The sequence below is a fragment of the Asterias rubens genome, chromosome 1 (genome assembly GCF_902459465.1).
Source record: "Asterias rubens chromosome 1, eAstRub1.3, whole genome shotgun sequence".
In the NCBI taxonomy this organism is placed as follows: domain Eukaryota; kingdom Metazoa; phylum Echinodermata; class Asteroidea; order Forcipulatida; family Asteriidae; genus Asterias; species Asterias rubens.
The window spans coordinates 308406-327466 of NC_047062.1; the positions used below are offsets into that span (position 1 = coordinate 308406).

Consider the following 19061-nt stretch of genomic DNA (forward strand, 5'->3'; position numbering starts at 1 on the left):
TGAAAAAAATTATGTCAGCAAGTTGACTTATTGTTTTATCTAAGTCGACTTGGCGAGATAAATTATGTCAGTAAGTCGAGTTAGTACCCTCAGTAAGTCGACTTGGCGAGATAATTTATGTCAGTAAGTCGACTTAGTACTCTCAGTAAGTCGACTTGGCGAGACAAATTATGTCAGCAAGTCGACTTTTTGTTTTATCTAAGTCGACTTGGTGAGATAAACTATGTTGCTTAGTCGACTAATTGTTTTGAATAAGTCGACTAAGCTAGATAAAATATGTCGGTAAGTTAACTTATACCACGAAATAAGTCGTCTTGATGAGATAAATTATGTCGGTATCTCAATATGTGGGATGGCACTCCTGGAGCTCCGTAATGAAGTGAAATCCATGTCGAGGTTTATCTTCGAACCTATGTGTTCTGTGCAGCTGAGTGTGGGTTCGAATCCCGGTCGTGATACTAACTTGTGTCCCTGAGCAAGACACTTTACTATAATTGCTTCTATCCACCCAGGGGAAAATGGGTATCTGTAAGAGCAGACATGGTTCTTGTGGACAGGCTGTATCTATATTCCCCAGGGAGCTGAGATGGTTTAAGATGGCACAGTTAACAGGGTAATGCGCTTTAATGATGAGACATGGTGTTTAAAGCGTGATATGAAAACCGCGTAAACATTATTATTGGTTAGTATTATTACTAATATTCTTGAAAATAAAGTTATCAAGAAAATGAAATAGTTTTGAAACTTGTTTTTCCTGCGTCTATCGCTGTTTGGATAGTAGGATTTTTTTTACCAAATAAAGTGTTGTACATTACACTTTTGTGTTCCAAAGAGTCCTGTGCCCAAAACAAAACACCCAAATCAAACAATCGGCAGAAAGAGATCACGGAGGAAGAATTTGGTTTTGCGATTGACCCTCCACCCACATCTAGCAATCGGAAGGTCCATGAGATAACAACCAATCAAGCATTACATTACTCGGTGAATTCGGTGTGTGTTTTTGCTATCTGGCACCCTACTCGAACCACGACAAAGTACATCAGCGCCGGAGTCACCCGGCTAAAATGGCACACTGAGGGAAAGAAAACACACCCGTCACCACATTTACCACCACTGCAATCGGAATTTTCGTGAGAAACAACCAATCAAGTGTGTGTACCCTCCTCAACATGGCGGTCAGACACTCAACACGGGAGTCACCCGACCACCAAGCAAGAGGGCACGGGTCAGAAAGGAAAGGACAAGAAGAGAACCAAGCAAGAGAAACCTGTGCAAAACAGCCATCAATCCGGAACACATTTCATGTCATTATTCGGGAGCACTCCGCCAGCCAAAGTCCGACCAGATTTTGAAGGGATCACTCCGCCTCCGACCAACGAAACCGGTGTCAGATGCAATTGTGTCCGCCATTCAATACTGTCCGCTCCGGACACTTTTGCATATGCAATCATGTCCGGGGTTATGCAAAAACTGTCCGGTGGACATGTACATGACTGTATGTGCGCGCGTAAGCAAGCGTGCATGCACTGAACCTACGTATAATTATGATTCACGTATTTTATGATTGCAGCGAGTACCCAAACGGCCGAACATTTCCCATGTCATTCATGACATGCACTTTAGCTTGTAAAAAAAATGGCAAACGTGTTCCGTTGACCAAGGGCGTTTAATTTACTGCAAGGACGGTTTTGCACGGGGCGGACACAACTGCATATGCAAATGTGTCCGGGCGGAGACAACTGCATTATGCAGCGTCCGGGCGGACACGATTGCATATGCAAAACCGTCCGGCGAAAATTATTGCATATGCAAAAGTGTCCGGAGCGGATAGTATTGCATAGAGGACACCGGCACACCCGGGAAATCTGTCCGCCGGGAGCATTTGTTTCTCTATCAACAACGCCACACTTGCCGTAAGCCCATCCCTTTAAATGACTTGGGCTCTAAAATCCATAATGCATCCAAAAACAGAGTTAGTTCATCTTGCTCCATCATCATGATTCAACCAAGGAGTATGAACTTGTGTTGTCACCCAAGCTCACTTCCTCCCATTCGTAAAATACTTGCTCTCTCTCTATAGTCTTTTTAACCATTCAGATCGACTTGAACGTGCTGTCCTTACTCCCGGAGGTAGAGGTAGGTCCTATATCCTACATCAGCAGCAGAGACGCCCAGCTATCAAGTGATCTCATCATTGTCCGGGCAGAAGTCCCTTCCTGATACCTATCCCCCCCCCTTTACCATAGGGATCATCAGGTGTTCCAACGCTTCAATCAGGGAATATAACTCCTTCACAAGCCAATCGATCAGGTACTTAAAGCCAGTGGACACTATTGGTAATTGTCAAAGACTAGCCTTCACAGTTGGTGTATCTCAACATATGCATAAAATAACAAAACTGTGAAAATTTGAGCTCAATCGGTCATCGAACTTGCGAGATAATAATGAAAGAAAAAACACCCTTGTCACACGAGGTTCTGTGCGTTTATTAGATGGTTGGTTCTAAACTTGAGGTCTCGAAAGCAAGTTCGTGGAAAATTACTTCTTTCTCGAAAACTATGGCACTTCAGAGGGAGCCGTTTCTCACAATGTTTGATACCATCAACCTCTCCCCATTACTCGTCACCAAGAAAGGTTTTATGCTAATAATTAATTTGAGTAATATACAAATACGCTCCGGGGATCACCGGGTAACCATTGCACGAGTAAAAGCAGTCAATATTTGTTTTTTACTATATCTCATACATATTCATGACAGAGAGTTGAGTTCTCATTGGTCCATTCATCATCACGTGCCAGGTGTTAATTTTGCTAACTACCAAGCGCGCACTCGAGTATTCACGAAAGTGGTAAATGCGCATGACAAGTAATAGTTCCCGGGAGCTATTCTACTTGTCATGCGCACTACCATTGCGCGACGTCATCCCCGGGCGCTATTGATCGTGGCACCGTTTTGTATAGTCTGGTTCCCAGACCCAAAAATCTCCGACTAGGCTCTGTCGAATTTAGGGTCCGGTATCACCCAAAATCACGTGACCAAAAAGGAGGAATTCCTCCTCTTTCGAAGTTATCCGAAATGTTCCGAACGTGTTGTCGTCAACATTCGGACAGTATCGTTCATGTTCGGTACGGACTCGTAATGTCAGTCCTGTCGGCCGTAGATCCAGGAGTTTTTATGCCAGTTATTGCCAATGCAGGCGTTGTGCCTAAATAAAGCGTTTGCAAAGCGATGCGACAAGTTCAAAATATATAAACCTGGGAAATCGCTCCGAGATCTGGTAAGTTTTTGTCCTTTTTCTTCAAAAATATTTTTTCAAAGGTGTTTTGACTTGAGTGTTCATTAGACATTGATTGAGGATTAAGTTTCATGATTTTTAAAAGTGGTAAAAGTGGGGGAAAATCTGGTGACTAGCTGTCGAAATTATACGTGTTGAACCAGATTGTCATTAATTGACGATCAAAATAATCTCGAAACCCTCCGGCCTGGCGGCCGTTGGGAGGAGGGTTACGTTATCGCAACTGTAGTACGTGTAGACATGGTTTCCCTGGAGATGACCCCCGACCCTGACAAGTTGCGTCATGCTCTATTTTTAACCGTGGGTGATACCTGACCTAAGATTTTTAACAAGAGACGTCAAGGAATCTTTGGTCAGGGGACCAGACTACCCGGGAGCTATTCTACTTGTCATGCGCACTTCCATTGCGAGACGTCATCGCCGGGCGCTATTGATCGGGCACCGTTTTGTATACAATGTACACGCACGACGAACAGCACTCTCTAAGCGACGTCCAACACCCGCATGAACAAACTTATCATGTACATTTTGTTTCACAGTCATAATTTTCTCTTGCTTAAAACTCATGTTCCGGTAACTAACATGGTTCAGGTTTATTTCGGGTGAAGTAGTCGATGAGCTCCCCTCGGTATTGGAAGTTGACAAACTAGTTCCCTCGGCTTCGCCTCGGGAACTAGTTTGTCAATTTCCAGTACCTCGGGGAGCTAATATCGACGAGTCACCCTCAAACCATGTTATATTTGTATAATAGTGTGGACACTATTGGTAATTACTCAAAATAATTATTAGCATAAAACCTTTTTTTGGTGGCGAATAATGGGGAGAGGTTGATGGTGTAAAACATTGTGATAAACGGCTCTCTCTGAAGTGCCATAGTTTTCGAGAAAGAAGTAATTTTCGACGATTTTGATTTCGAGACCTCAGATTTAGACTTTAAGGCAAGGTGGCCATAGTCACCTGCATTAGAGCTCTATCACTCATCTTCTCAGGGTGTTTAGGCGAACAAACCGTACACGACTTCGCTATACTGTTCTCGCTGTACAATGTACTGTACATATACAATGTACTATACATGTACGTTGTTCGAGTATGCACAGCGTGCAGACTGCCGAATCGTGCCGCGCCGGTGTGGTTGGCGGTTTCAATTTTCCGCCGTATTCAGTTTTCCGAATGACCAAATACGGTAACATTACGTCATGTGATGCCTGCGCACAGCAAGCAAAAGTAGTCCATTTTTAGTGCCGTATTGAGTCATCCGTGTTACCCTCCCGGTAGCTCGTACACGAGTACAACGAGCGGCGAACGCGTGGATCGTATGAGAGAATTTGGTGTGAAGACCAAGCAAACTATCCTGTATTTAACCAGTGGCACAAGCAGTGTGACCTGCTTTAAGTTGTACGCATGAATACATGTAAAGATGGGGCAAGAGAATATGACTAAACAGAAAAGAATCGAAATAGAAACAATTTGGGGTCACTGAGAGAACTACAGTACTCGCCAGGGTACTCGCGGCGGTATTTTTGTCTGGCTACGTCACCCGGAAAACTGAACACGCCGGAAAGCTAAAACCGTTTGACCAACGTGCAGAAATGTCCGGCTACGTCACCCGGAAAACTTAACACGGCGGAAGACTGAAACCGCCACACCGGGCCGGGTCACACTACGCAAACAGCCTTGAGTCAAGGTTATCATTTGAAGAGCCATATGAGGGACAACTCGAAATGTAAAGAGTGGTGTTTTTCACTGTTTTACATTTTTTTAGAGAGAGTTGAGACCCAAAAGCTGTATCGTATCCGTGGTGTCCGCTTCATCTTCCTATAATCACTTCATTTTAACTTCAGGGCATTATTTTGAGTGTATCTGAACCCGGTGCCGGTGTGGCGGTTTCAGACTTCCGCCGTGTTCAGTTTTCCGAGTGACGTAGCCGGAAATTTCGACACGTTGCTCAAACGGTTTTAGCTTTCCGGCGTGTTCAGTTTTCCGGGTGACCTGTCAGATACCGCCGCGAGTACCCTGGCGAGTACTGTAGTTCTCTCAGCAGTGACCCCCAAATTGTTTATATTACGATTCTTTTCTGTGTAGTCACATAATCTCTTGCCCCATCTTTACATGTATTCATGGGTACAACTTTAGGCAGGTCACACTCTGCTTGCATAAAAAACAACTCATACGATCCACGCGTTTGCCGCTAGTTGTACTCGACTCGTGGACGCCGCCATGACAGCTACCGGAGGGTAATGGATGACTCAATACGGCACTAAAAACGGACTACTTTCGCTTGCTGTGCGCAGGCATCGCATGACGTAATGCTACCGTATTTGGTCATTCGGAAAACTGAACACAGCGGAAAGTTGAAACCGCCACACCGGGGTCATGTGCTTCACTTCAACTGGGTAAACCCATAGAGCTATATATTGTCAATATATAATAGCTCTATGGGTAAACCAATATAGGGCTATATAAAAGAATAGCTCTATGGGTAAACCACATTCTGAGTTCCAAACGTCTACCCGCAAAAAATGGAAAGAAATGTAAAGGTTACTTGTCCGAAATTGTTTGATTGGTTTTCAAAGACTGTCAATAATATATTATTTGTTATTAATTTTGGTTTTTACCCATACACCGATGTGTGTTAGCACTGTATACTCAGTACTTTCGTCATGTGAACAAATATCACAGGCATGTTACTCGGGTGGGATTTGAACCCACGACCCTTGCAATTCTAGAGCAGTGTCTTACCAACTAGACTATCGAGGTTGCCCGGCAGCTAGAGGCAGTTCGAATCCTATACTTTTTGTTGGGTATTTTTGAATACTTCATAGCGCTGGTGGCAAATGGGATCCCGGGATTGTCTGTGGTGCACCCATATTATTGGGTGCGTTCGCAAGTTCCCTGGGTCATCCCCGGTCTGCCCTGGTGGTGTGTTCGAATAGCTTTTGACGTCATTCCCAGGGCAAGTCAGGTCAGCCAACAGTGCCGCTTGTGGAGTGGGTCACTTGGGGGCTGGCCCCAGGTAAACGACACGAGAGCGGTGAGTGGTCGTTCGTTTTGCTCTTGTCAGGGGCTCACCCGAGTGACCGCGGGGGTAGACCCAGGCAAGCTAACCGAATCGGCGCACCCATTACATATTTTGGACCCTACTGATGAAGTTTGTTTTTACTGAGGCCCTCTACCGTCAGTCACCGTACTTTACCGGTAGTTGTGTATACATTGTGTATGTACGGATGTGAGAGGATACGGATGTACACCATACGCCGCGTCTACTACACAAATTCGTCCACCACAGAGTGCAGAGTGAAGTGTAGGTAGCCGGTAGGAAGGAGTGAGAACGAAAACGAAACTTACATCAACCACCACCATAGATGGCAAAGGCAAAGTTAAAGAGTTTTCGCTTCAAGACAGTGAAAGTACCTTCAATTCAAGAACCAATCTTATCAGAGGATGAGCGAGATGAACTTGGTCAGTTTAAATACCCGTGGCATAACATCGTGTTTGAAGGAGGTGGTAATAAGGGCCTAGCCTATGCAGGCTCAGTTCGGGTAGGTTATTATTACACTAATCACTATTATGTATTGTCATGGAGCAATAAACTCAATAAACTCTAGTTTATTGCTCCATGGTATTGTGAATGGTCTTCTATGTCGAGTGGTTACATCTTTCTAATTCTCATACTGTTTAAATCTGGTTTATAAATTTACAGAGATGCCAAGTCCAGAGGCCAGCTATTATGAGCTATGATTTTATGAGTGAGATTTTTCAAAAATTTGCCAGTTTTAGGGGTCCTACTACTTGCCGTCAACTCGCCGTCAACTCACTTGTGCCGTCAACTCGCCGTCAACTCCTCCAATATACATTTAAAATCCACAAAAGAAGCATAGAACTGTAAAGTATCAGCTCAAAGAGCATTCGCGTAAGTTTTAGGTCATATTTCGAAATAAAAATTGATTTTTTTTCTCGTGAAAAAAAATTCTCGAAGCCCAAAAACTGTCGGCCGCCATCTTGCTTTTTCACAATGATTAGTCTTGGCCCAAGATGTCAATGATTGGTACTTTTTTTTTATCAACACAAAGTCGTTTTTGTGAATGAATTTGTACCGAAAACCATGAGAAATATGTAGTTTAGCCCAGACTTAACACTTCCGTGCCCCCTTTTTATAGATTTTTCATGTAAATTTAATGAGTTGACGGCATGAAAATGAGTTGACGGCGAGTTGACGGCAAGTCGGCGAGTTGACGGCAAGTAGTAGGACCGAGTTTTAGAAGGCCCTTCGAAATCGCTGGCCAACTTCTTTTTTTATTTTTTATAAAATTAAAATAAAATAAAGATTGCAGAAGTTTAGTTGTGGACAAACAAGCATCAAAGTTCCAAAATGCATTAAACACCTCTTCAGAATAATTAAAACTCACATGAGGTACACAGGAGATGTTGATAGTTTTAAATGTGGAGGTACGATTGTGTCAGATTATTTCCTTCCAAAATAAAAAAAAAATCTATTAAAAATGATGTCCAAAATCCTCCGCTCACTTCTTCTGCCTGTTGTGTCTTCGCTAGTGGAGCGCAGTTAACGAATTTGCTAAACGAGTCGAGAACAACTTTTGCGCAATAAGCGTTTTGCGCTCAGTCGAATTTTAGCTGAACCTGCTGGGAGAGCAAAAGCGTGCGCAATCTGCAAATTTGCGCTCTGTTTGTACGACAGCTCAAGTTGATGATTCTGATAAACTGCGTGCAATCTGAAGATTGTGCAATCTGAAGATTGTGCAAACATTGTAGATTGCGTTTTTTATACACACGAGCGCGATTTGTCAATGCATTGTCGTTCATTTAAAAAGAATTCCCGATCTAGACTAGCCCCAATGCTTGAGAAAATGGTTGCTGTACGTGTGAGCGTGAGACAGAGCCCAAATGCCTGAGTCTCACGCCTAATGGGTGCGACTTGGTACATATAGGTCTGGGTTTATTGACGACAGTGCATATTGATGACAGTGCATATTTCGTCGTTTGTACCACAAACTGACCTAACTCGTTCACACTGACAGTTTAAAAAACTTGTTTGGAGAAAATCACGATTGAAGTTGTACTACTTTTCAAACTGCTGTTTCGGAGTCTGCTTACTAATTTTATTTTATTCATTTATAACGAAAACAAAGCTGAAAACTTAGTTCATACAGAACTGGCAATGTGTTTTCATCCCTAAAATTATTTTTATTAGGAATCATTGTTAAACATGAAATTTGTGACTCCAAATCCCCTCAAATGTTGGCCTGTCAAAGTGAGCAGACTTTACAAGTTTGTTACATAACTTATTTTATTATTATAAAAGTGAAAAGGAAACGACTAATAAACCTTTTGTTTTGCCGTCTCCTTTTTTCCCCATAGCCTTTTAGCCTGAGCCTCATTCACTAATAAATTACTTTTTACCCAACCTCACCACCCTTGATGTTGTCCTTTGTGTTTCCATCTTCTTGCTTGTGGTCAAGCCAGTCCCTTCCCTTCAACCCCCCCCCCCTTTTTGTCCCCGTATTCATTGTTTACCCCCTGCTTTTTTATGTATGCTTTCTAACCCCATTCATGTATTTCCACTTCACTGCTTATGTTTCACTTAGTTACCTGTTCATGTTTGTTGTGTTGTAATTTAGCCTTCGAGAAAGACTCTGCTAGGGTCGAAACGTCAGGCCATTAACTATTTTTTTATAGTGAACACATTAAAAGCCATTAAAATGTAAAACTGTTCTTGATTTATTGTCTTGTCAATCTTTGGCATGTCCCTCAGTGAGTCAGAAGACTATAATGGACTTGTTTTTCTGGCCACTGACTGGCCTCGTTGCGAGAGAGGATTGAGGGTTACGATGATCAGAATCCGCAATCCTATTAATGGTCCTATAATCACTACCCTGGCCATGCTGGATTATTTCGGTACCAAATAGTTTCTTTAGAGCCGTGTGTCCAAAGTGGGACTAAATTTTCCACGTTTTACAACCAATTGGGTAAATTAACAATGAATGCACATAACCTTTGGGAGGATCAAGGAAAATACAATAGTTCCCAATCGTTGGGAATCATGTATCACCTACATGTACCACATGTACTGTGCAAGATTATATTATTCCCGGACCTTATATATTATACTGACTTTCAGACCATGTCATTCATTGAGTGACTGGCTCTTTTTGGGGACACAAATTGGCCCCTTATTATACTGCATGATGTCCAAAGCAAGGGGAAGCAATGTGGGTGTAACGCAGGCCCAGAGAGGGCATTTGTTTTCGATTTTCTGAAAGTTTCTGTTAAATTTTGAAGGGGCACCGAGGTCATTACTGGGACAACCGGCAACCCTGATGTCACATGCACGGTACAAATTGGAGACGGCGGAGACCTTTAGATGAGCTTTCCCATTTATTTGCACTCAGTGTATAACATTACGCAGGTGAAACTATAAATAACAAATACATAAATAGCTTACTAAATGACACGAAAAGAAAGCACATTATAAACAATTAAGGGAAGGGGGACAAAGGTGAACCATATCAGACTAACAAAAACAACTTTAAATGCAGAACGAGATACAGCAATAAACCAAGCAACGACCGAGGGCTGATGCAAAGTGAAACTTGAATATAAGACACTACAAAGACAAATCCAGCGTTAAATCACAACAGTGAAATAACTAATACATATAATAAACTCACATCATTGCCGGGAGAAACTCAGAAACTACGTCCGTGCACATGGTAAATGTTCTGCGGTATTCTGGGGGCGTTCACTGGTATTCTGATACAAACATTACATAAACCAACGATAAATATATAGGAAACAAACGGGGGCATTCTGAGGTATTCTGATATAAACGTTAAATAGCCAAAATATACAGGAAACAACGGGGGACTTGTACACTGCAAAATAATCCCAAGCAATAGAATAAATACTGAATGAAGCATCAAGAAAATGAATTACACGAGAAATTAAATCCAGAGACCATAAGCCGTAAAAAAGGGGGACCGAATGAGTTGGCTCAAACGGCGATAAAAAACTATAAGAAAACGGCAACTTGCTAAATATGCCGAACAGGAAAATGCTAACATAAGGGAAGTTTTGACTGCGAAGATTAAAATAAAGATATTTATACATAAGGAAGATGAATGCTAGAAATAACAGTTGCAAACAGAATAAGGCTACTTACGGGAGATGGCTACGGAAAATTACGTGTCTGAGAAGAACTAAAATAAACTCGAACACAACACAACGGAATCAGGAACAGAAGTGACTTGGAAATACAGGCACCCAGGTATATGTATACAAAAATAGGGGTTTGCCACACCTTAGGCGAAATTCCTTAAATGCCCGCAGGCGATTGGCTGTGGCCACTGAACCTTGACTTTATGCAAACAAGGATAAACTGATAAACGTAAGAGAAACGTATAAATTACAAACAACAATATAAACACATCGCCGGTGGGAGATGACACTCCCCCCTAATTAATGAATTACATTCTAAATATTAATACCAAACAATTCTAATCGAAGGACCGCTTGCGCGACCTCAAATACACCCATAAATATTAGTGCTAAAGGCACGATACCATACTCGTAAACTCCATAACAGATAATCAAAATAGCAAAATTTTGAGTAATCGTAACCAGAACAATAAGAAAAAATGTCTATAGCAAAAGCCGGAGACGGGATTGAACAATACTGTAATTATAAACAAGAATAATTAATCACCAGAGGGAAGTTCATTAGCGGATTCCAACAAGACTAACTTGCTTATTGGACGTACAAACTCTGAAGTACGGGTTTTGACTTTAACTGATCTAATCAAGCCGTCCCTACCACTAGTGACACCGCTGACCAATGCTAAAGGCCACAGACTCCTCGGAGTCATTTCGTCCATGAGCATTACCAGATCACCAATAGCCAAATTGTTTGTTACATCAAACCACTTGGAACGCCTCTGCAGCTCTGGTAAATAGAGTTTGAGCCATTTACGCCAAAATTGGTCAGCAAGATGCTGCACATGTTTCCAGCGCCTGCGAAGGGCATCCGCAGAGCCAAACTTTCCCGGTGGTATACTAGCACCATGCCTCAAAAGTAACAAATGATTAGGTGTAAGTGGGGCGGGGTCACATGGGTCGTCACTGAGCTTGGTCAATGGACGCCCATTGACAATGCATTCTATTTCACAAAACAGAGTTTCCAAGATTTCATCTGTAAGTCTGACTGCTCTGGGGAGGATAGCTACCATAACTCTCTTAATCACAGCAATCAAGCGCTCCCAAGCTCCCCCCATGTGGGATGCAGTAGGAGGGTTGAAGTGCCACACTATATTTTCTTTAACAGCATAAGCGTCTACACATTTACGAGAGATACTTTCATTACTCTTCCTTAGTTCGGACTCTCCTCCTACTAAATTAGTACCATTATCAGAAAATACTACCTCTGGATAACCCCTACGTGCGACGAAACGCCTGAACCCATTTAGAAAGGAATCTGTGTCTAATGAATCCAACTTCTCCACGTGAACAGCCCTAGTAATCAAACAGGTGAAGAGGCAGCCATACCGTTTAATTTCTGATCTACCATACTTAACGTGAAATGGACCAAATACATCAATGCCAATGTTAGAAAATGGCGGTTTGTTCGCCTCAATACGCTCTATAGAGAGGTTAGCCATAAGTTGTACGCAGGGTTTGGAGTAAAGACGTTTGCATGTGACGCATGCCCTAATCATCTTCTTGACAAGGGGTCTTGCTCTTACTACCCAGAAATGCTTTCTGATGATACCCAAGACCCATTCAACTCCGACGTGGGCGACACCATGAACATCCTTCACAATGGCACCAGAAATGACATGTCTTCCCGAGATTATGCAGGGATGTTTACCCGTGATGTCACATTCCTTCAACCTACCACCTACACACAATAAACCATGATTATCCAAAACTGGATTGAGCGTTCTGATTTTACTGGACGTTTTGACGACCTTTCCTTGCTTCAATCTCTCCAACTCTGACCCAAAAGTTAGCTGTTGGCTCTTACGAAGAAGAATAATCTCAGCTTCTCTAACTTCTTGCACTGACAACCTACTTGTAGGCTTACGCCCTCTAAGGACCTTACTAAACATCAACCACCAAGCCAGAGCCCTCTTCATTTTGTACCATGACGAGTAATGGTGCATTATGACACACAGTGGATCATCTAATACACCATCATCCCTATACCTTACTGGAGGGGCTTCACCGACGACTGCCTCGCACACAATGACAGATTGAATTTTCTTCACCTCTGGATCATCACCCGACAAGATGGCTGGCCTATTTTGAGGGGAAACCCAATCACTCTTGTACTGATGCAACTTCTGCGGACCATTCCACCATAACTCTGCATCCCATCTGAAAAGAGACGAAGCTCTGGTGACTAAATCTGCAGGATTGACCTTAGTCTCGACGTAGAACCACTGTTTGGGATCGCTGAGCTCTCTAATTAGGCTAACTCTGTTACCTACAAAGACATTAAATCTTCTACTATCGTTCTGGATATATTTAAGCACAATTTCTGAATCTGTCCAAAAATACGACTGACTGAATTTAAGATCCAACTCACGACTCAACAAAGCGTCAACTTTAACTGCCAAAACCGCTGCTTGAAGTTCTAAGCGTGGAATGGTACATAACTTGAGCGGGGCGACTTTATTCTTACTCATTATCAGCTGAACATGGACCATACCCAATCTATTTATGCAGCGAATATAACTACAACAACCATAACCCTGTGAACTAGCATCAGCAAAATGATGAAGTTCAAGCACGGCGTCATCTAATTCGCATGGTTTAATGCAACGAGGGATCCTCAACTGTCTCACGGAATACAAAGATTGCACCCAGCCATTCCAATCCTTCTCAAGGTCTGATGGTAATCTCTCGTCCCAAGACAACTTACGAGCAGTCGCCTCTTGAAAGAGCAGCTTCCCTGCAAGCACTGCTGGACCCAACAACCCGAGTGGGTCGAAAATAGATGAGACTATGCTGAGCATCTTCCTTTTGGTCATCGAGTCGCTCTGGATATGCTGTACATCGAAGAAGAATTCGTCAGGAGAGATTCGCCATTTTATTCCCAACACTCTACCTTCAGACTGAATGCCCAACTCGCGCACTTCCTTAGCCCTACATTCTACTGATACCTCGGTCAAAAGCTCCTCTTTATTAACAACAAATTTCGTCAGATTAAACCCCCCTCTGGCCAGGATCTTTGGGGTTTCAGTGATGATGGTTTTGGCGTGACATCTAGAGTTGACCGAACTTAGACAATCGTCAACATAAAAAGACTTATCTACCGTATTCTTGACCAGGGGATCCACACCGGGGGCATCAAGAATAGTCCGCCGTAGCGCGTATGTCGAGCTTGATGCGCACCATACCCCACCAAACAGATGTGACGTCATTCGACAGCACTTCAGTTGACCATCAACGTACCACAGGAACCGCAGAGCATCTCTGTCCTTCACTGGAATGCTGACTTGGTTGTACATGGCCTCGATGTCTGCCTGAATCGCAATGCTATGCTGACGGAATCTCAATAAGACAGGGAGGAGTTTATTAATTAAATCTGGGCCTTGTAAACAACGTTCATTCAGCGATCTACCCTTGAACTTACTAGCACAATCAAATACAACCCTGAGCTTATCTGGTTTCTTGTCTGACACTACAGCATGGTGAGGGAGATACCAAATTCTCTCAGGACTAAACAACTCGCTGTCTGGAACCCTCTCAGCATACCTGTTATCCATGAGTTTACTTATCTCTGCATCATATTTATCATAAAGATTGTCATTAATAAGTCTTCTACGCAAGGACTCTAACCTGGACTTAGCAACGACAAAGTTGTTGGGAAGAGGTTCTGATCTATCTTTCCATGGGATAGGGAGCTCATAATGACCACTAACCTTCCTACACTCACGGTCCCACAAAGCCATGACTAGTTTATCATCAGGAGACCACGACAACTGTTCTAAACCTTCATTCTCAATTTTCCACAGACGGGACACATCATCATCTACTGATGAACTAGACACAAAATTACAAATAACTTTACGACTAGGCACATTAACCGGGGACTGTCCGTTTAAACACCATCCAAACAGAGTACGGATGGCGAAGGGCTGTCCTGATCTACCTCGTCTCACATCTAAGGGAACAAGCGCCTCGGCGTTATCTTGACCAATAAGCAAATCAACTGATAAGTTACTACACTGATAAGCTGACTTTAAATCAATCCCATGAAGATGGGCATGCGATGAAACGTCAATGCCTGCGTTCCTGACAGGTATTTCATCAACTACATACACTACGGCTAAGTCTAGGCTCTCGCCTGCTAACAACCTCACACTGCTGTACACCGGACTTATTTAAAGTACTAAGATCAACGTTCAGAGTTTTACCTGTAATTCCTAGCTGTCTTACTAAGGCACGGGAACAAAACGTATTACTCGATCCACTATCTAATAAGGCAAATACTTTACGCTGTCTGTCTGCTATGACCTGAACTATGGGCATGTAAGTTGCCTTATCAGTAAATACACCGGCCTTAGATACCTTTACATTACTACTAGGCATGTCATAACCATGATGGATGTACATTGTGTGTTTCTGACCACACCCACTAACTCCACACACAGATCGCTTACCACAATTATCAGTATTATGAAATGGGAGGAGGCAATTATGACATAACTTATGATTAATTACAACCTGCAATCTATCTCTAGGATTCATCTGTTTGAACTTTCCACAATTCCACAAACGGTGTCTCTGACTACATAACACACATGGCTGTTCAGGTTTAGCATAAGCAAAATTCTTAACTTGATCATCTTGCTCACTTGGCTGTGTACCCATTCCCGAATCGTACCCAGATAAAGATGTGGAAAAGTTAGAGGAAGAAGCCTTGTACTGACTTCTCGCGCTATCTGCCTGCTTGGGTTGACTAATGCCATACACTGGGTCGTTCACTTCTGTGGCAACCAAGTCTATGAATTGAACAAGCTCTTTAAATACAGGATAATTACCACTGTTGTGCTTAGATTTGAACACCAACTTTCTCCACCTCGACTGAATGTAATTCGGGAATCTACTGATTATTTCTAATATGACTGACTGAGTGTTAACTTCTTGTAAAGTCTCCAACTGATTGAGAACAAGAAGAGCATTACTCATATCATCAGCAAATTGTTGAATATCTTGGGGGGATCTAACTGGTCTACCCGATTTCAAATCTCGTACAAGACGCTCCGTAACCAAATGAGGGTTACCAAAACGACTAAATAATATTGAACGAGCCTGATAATATCCAGTTTCGCCTCCTATTAACTGGCAACCTCTAATCGCCTCCTTGGCGGGGCCTGAAGTGTATTGCATGAGCCGGGACAACTTAAGGTCGGAGTCTTGACATATTTTGTCTACATTAACATCAAATGCCCTAATGAACTGATGGAAATGCAATGGATTACCACTAAAATTCTCTAACTCTACTCTAGGGAGATTAAGCAAACGCAATAATTCATTACGAGATAAATCTGAGTCATCGGCAGTAATTTCAGTTTTAACCTGTGTGGATTTACAATACACTTTAAATGAATTCAACGAAGAGATATACTCCTTCTGTTCATCATAAAAATAAGCCTCACTTTCATCTATATCTTCATCTTGAGTGAATTTCTCATGGTAGGCATCGTGGGCCGATTTAAACTTTCTGAATAACTCTTTAAGTTTGACAATGTCGTCGTCAATACCATCAGTGTCATCTTCGGCTATACATTGCTTAATTAAATTAATTTCTTTAGTTACCGCCCTCTTGGCTGTCGTCCTCGCCGTCTTCAGGTGCGCCATAGTTGGGCGACTAACCGCCGGTGATGTCGACGATGGCGCCGAAACTGTGCTGGTGACCACGATAGCAGTTGTTGATGGCCGGGGGCAGGAGGGCGACTTCGGTTGACGACGATGGATGAGAGGGTGACGGTTTTACGGCTCGGATTTTCACTGTCACATGCACGGTACAAATTGGAGACGGCGGAGACCTTTAGATGAGCTTTTCCCATTTATTTGCACTCAGTGTATAACATTACGCAGGTGAAACTATAAATAACAAATACATAAATAGCTTACTAAATGACACGAAAAGAAAGCACATTATAAACAATTAAGGGAATGGGGACAAAGGTGAACCATATCAGACTAACAAAAACAACTTTAAATGCAGAACGAGATACAGCAATAAACCAAGCAACGACCGAGGGCTGATGCAAAGTGAAACTTGAATATAAGACACTACAAAGACAAATCCAGCGTTAAATTACAACAGTGAAATAACTAATACATATAATAAACTCACATCATTGCCGGGAGAAACTCAGAAACTACGTCCGTGCACATGGTAAATGTTCTGCGGTATTCTGGGGGCGTTCACTGGTATTCTGATACAAACATTACATAAACCAACGATAAATATATAGGAAACAAACGGGGGCATTCTGAGGTATTCTGATATAAACGTTAAATAGCCAAAATATACAGGAAACAACGGGGGACTTGTACACTACAATATAATCCCAAGCAATAGAATAAATACTGAATGAAGCAGCAAGAAAATGAATTACACGAGAAATTAAATCCAGAGACCATAAGCCGTAAAAAAGGGGGACCGAGTGAGTTGGCTCAAACGGCGATAAAAAACTATAAGAAAACGGCAACTTGCTAAATATGCCGAACAGGAAAATGCTAACATAAGGGAAGTTTTGACTGCGAAGGTTAAAATAAAGATATTTATACATAAGGAAGATGAATGCTAGAAATAACAGTTGTAAACAGAAAAAGGCTACTTACGGGAGATGGCTACGGAAAATTACGTGTCTGAGAAGAACTAAAATAAACTCGAACACAACACAACGGAATCAGGAACAGAAATGACTTGGAAATACAGGCACCCAGGTGTATGTATACAAAAATAGGGGTTTGCCACACCTTAGGCGAAATTCCTTAAATGCCCGCAGGCGATTAGCTGTGGCCACTGAACCTTGACTTTATGCAAACAAGGATAAACTGATAAACGTAAGAGAAACGTATAAATTACAAACAACAATATAAACACATCGCCGGTGGGAGATGACACCTGATGTGTTTGTACAAAAAGTAATGCCTTCTACTTTTTCTGTTTTCTGATTTATTTTTATTTTTTAAAGTTATTTATAAGGTCTAAAAATATATTAAAGACTACTCCACGCATCTACATGTGGTAGATGAGCCCTTGTACTGTCTGTTTCAAGAACCAGTCATTTTGTGCATTATTGCTGCTGTCATTATTGCTGATGTCATTTGAGTGGGAATGAAGCAGCGCAGTGGCGAGTGCATGTTTTAGTATCACCTGTTAATAGACCTTGTAAGTTGACCTCAACTGTTTGAATACATTTCAACTATGTATCTATTTCATCAATTCATCAACAAATGTTGATGAATTGAAATTGAATTGAATCTAATTGAACTACATGTATGTTTTGAAATAAAAGCCCTTGCAAACTGAAGCAAGTTGTAATATTTAGTAGTAGTACAATGTATGACAACCAAACTACATGAAACTAGGACATCATTGTCATGACTCCATGCATCCAGCACATAAAACCATGTGATGCAAGCAAGGGCTGTCTGCACGGTAATCATTCTACCAAATGTTTTTGGTGGTGGAAAAAGGCGATGTGACAAAATTAAAAAAACAATTGCATTACTTTAATCTCTGATGTCTCATAGTTCATGGAAGCTTAATGTTCACCTAATCATCACAAGACGTATATGTGACAACAAAAAATATACAAAAGTCACATCCCACAGCATGTGTCTGGACATGACGTACTGGATCCCAGTTGCTTCTAAATCTTGAAATATTGACCCATGGCTTTGTTTTACATGTTATAGGTACTTGAAGAGATTGGAGTATGGGACCAAGTTAAGAGAATAGCTGGTACCAGTGCAGGAGCAATGACAGCTGGTCTCTTAGCAGTGGGATACAACTCTTATGATTTGGAGGCTTTCTTGAAACAACCAGATCTTGAAAAGATCTTTCTTGGTAAGATTAGAATTATGTAGGTGTGGTACCTAGTGTCGGTTCCTGGTAATTTCAGCCAATATAAGCTGCCTCATTAAACATAAAATATTAGCCGTTTAACACAAAATTGAAAGCTCTTCAAACAGTCAAACATTGAACCATCAAAAATTCCATAAGTTCATACAATTTGTCCGTCATTTGTCATTTTCTGATTTGTTATTTTTAAAATCTGGAAATGTAGCCCCTTTTTTAATTTTAATCCCAAAGTGGCATTTATTCCTAGCTTTGAATACACATTGTTTGAAGAAATAAACTGATTTATTTATGAAGAAAGAGACATTGGCCTAACAGATTCTAGCATAATAGGATCTCTGACTCTGATGTTGCATTTTTTTTCTTTTTTCTTTCTTGATGTGGAGTTATATTACTCCGTTTATTCAACAACAATTATCAGCAACAACATACATCAATAAAACAAGCTCCAATACATACTGCTATTATATAACAGATTAAATGAGCTACAGGATGTAATACATAGAAATTAAATTGATAACATACAAATAAGATCTCTGACTCTGATGTAGCATTCTTTTACTGTCATTATTATAAAGCTAGCAACGAAATCTCTTAAACAGTTAGAGTGATGTCATTCTTATAATTATATGCCGTAATTTTCCTGT

The 19061-nt window shown here is 41.7% G+C and overlaps 1 protein-coding gene across 1 annotated transcript in view; it reads left to right on the plus strand.

The window, feature by feature from the left end:
* Positions 1–6596: 6596 nt before the first annotated feature.
* Positions 6597–19061, plus strand: part of LOC117296507 — a 33603-nt gene continuing 21138 nt past the window's right edge. The window contains exons 1-2 of the mRNA XM_033779479.1: positions 6597–6835; positions 18252–18402. Of these exons, the coding sequence (XP_033635370.1) occupies positions 6659–6835; positions 18252–18402 (328 nt within the window). The 5' untranslated portion in view covers positions 6597–6658. The remainder of the gene's footprint in view (positions 6836–18251; positions 18403–19061) is intronic.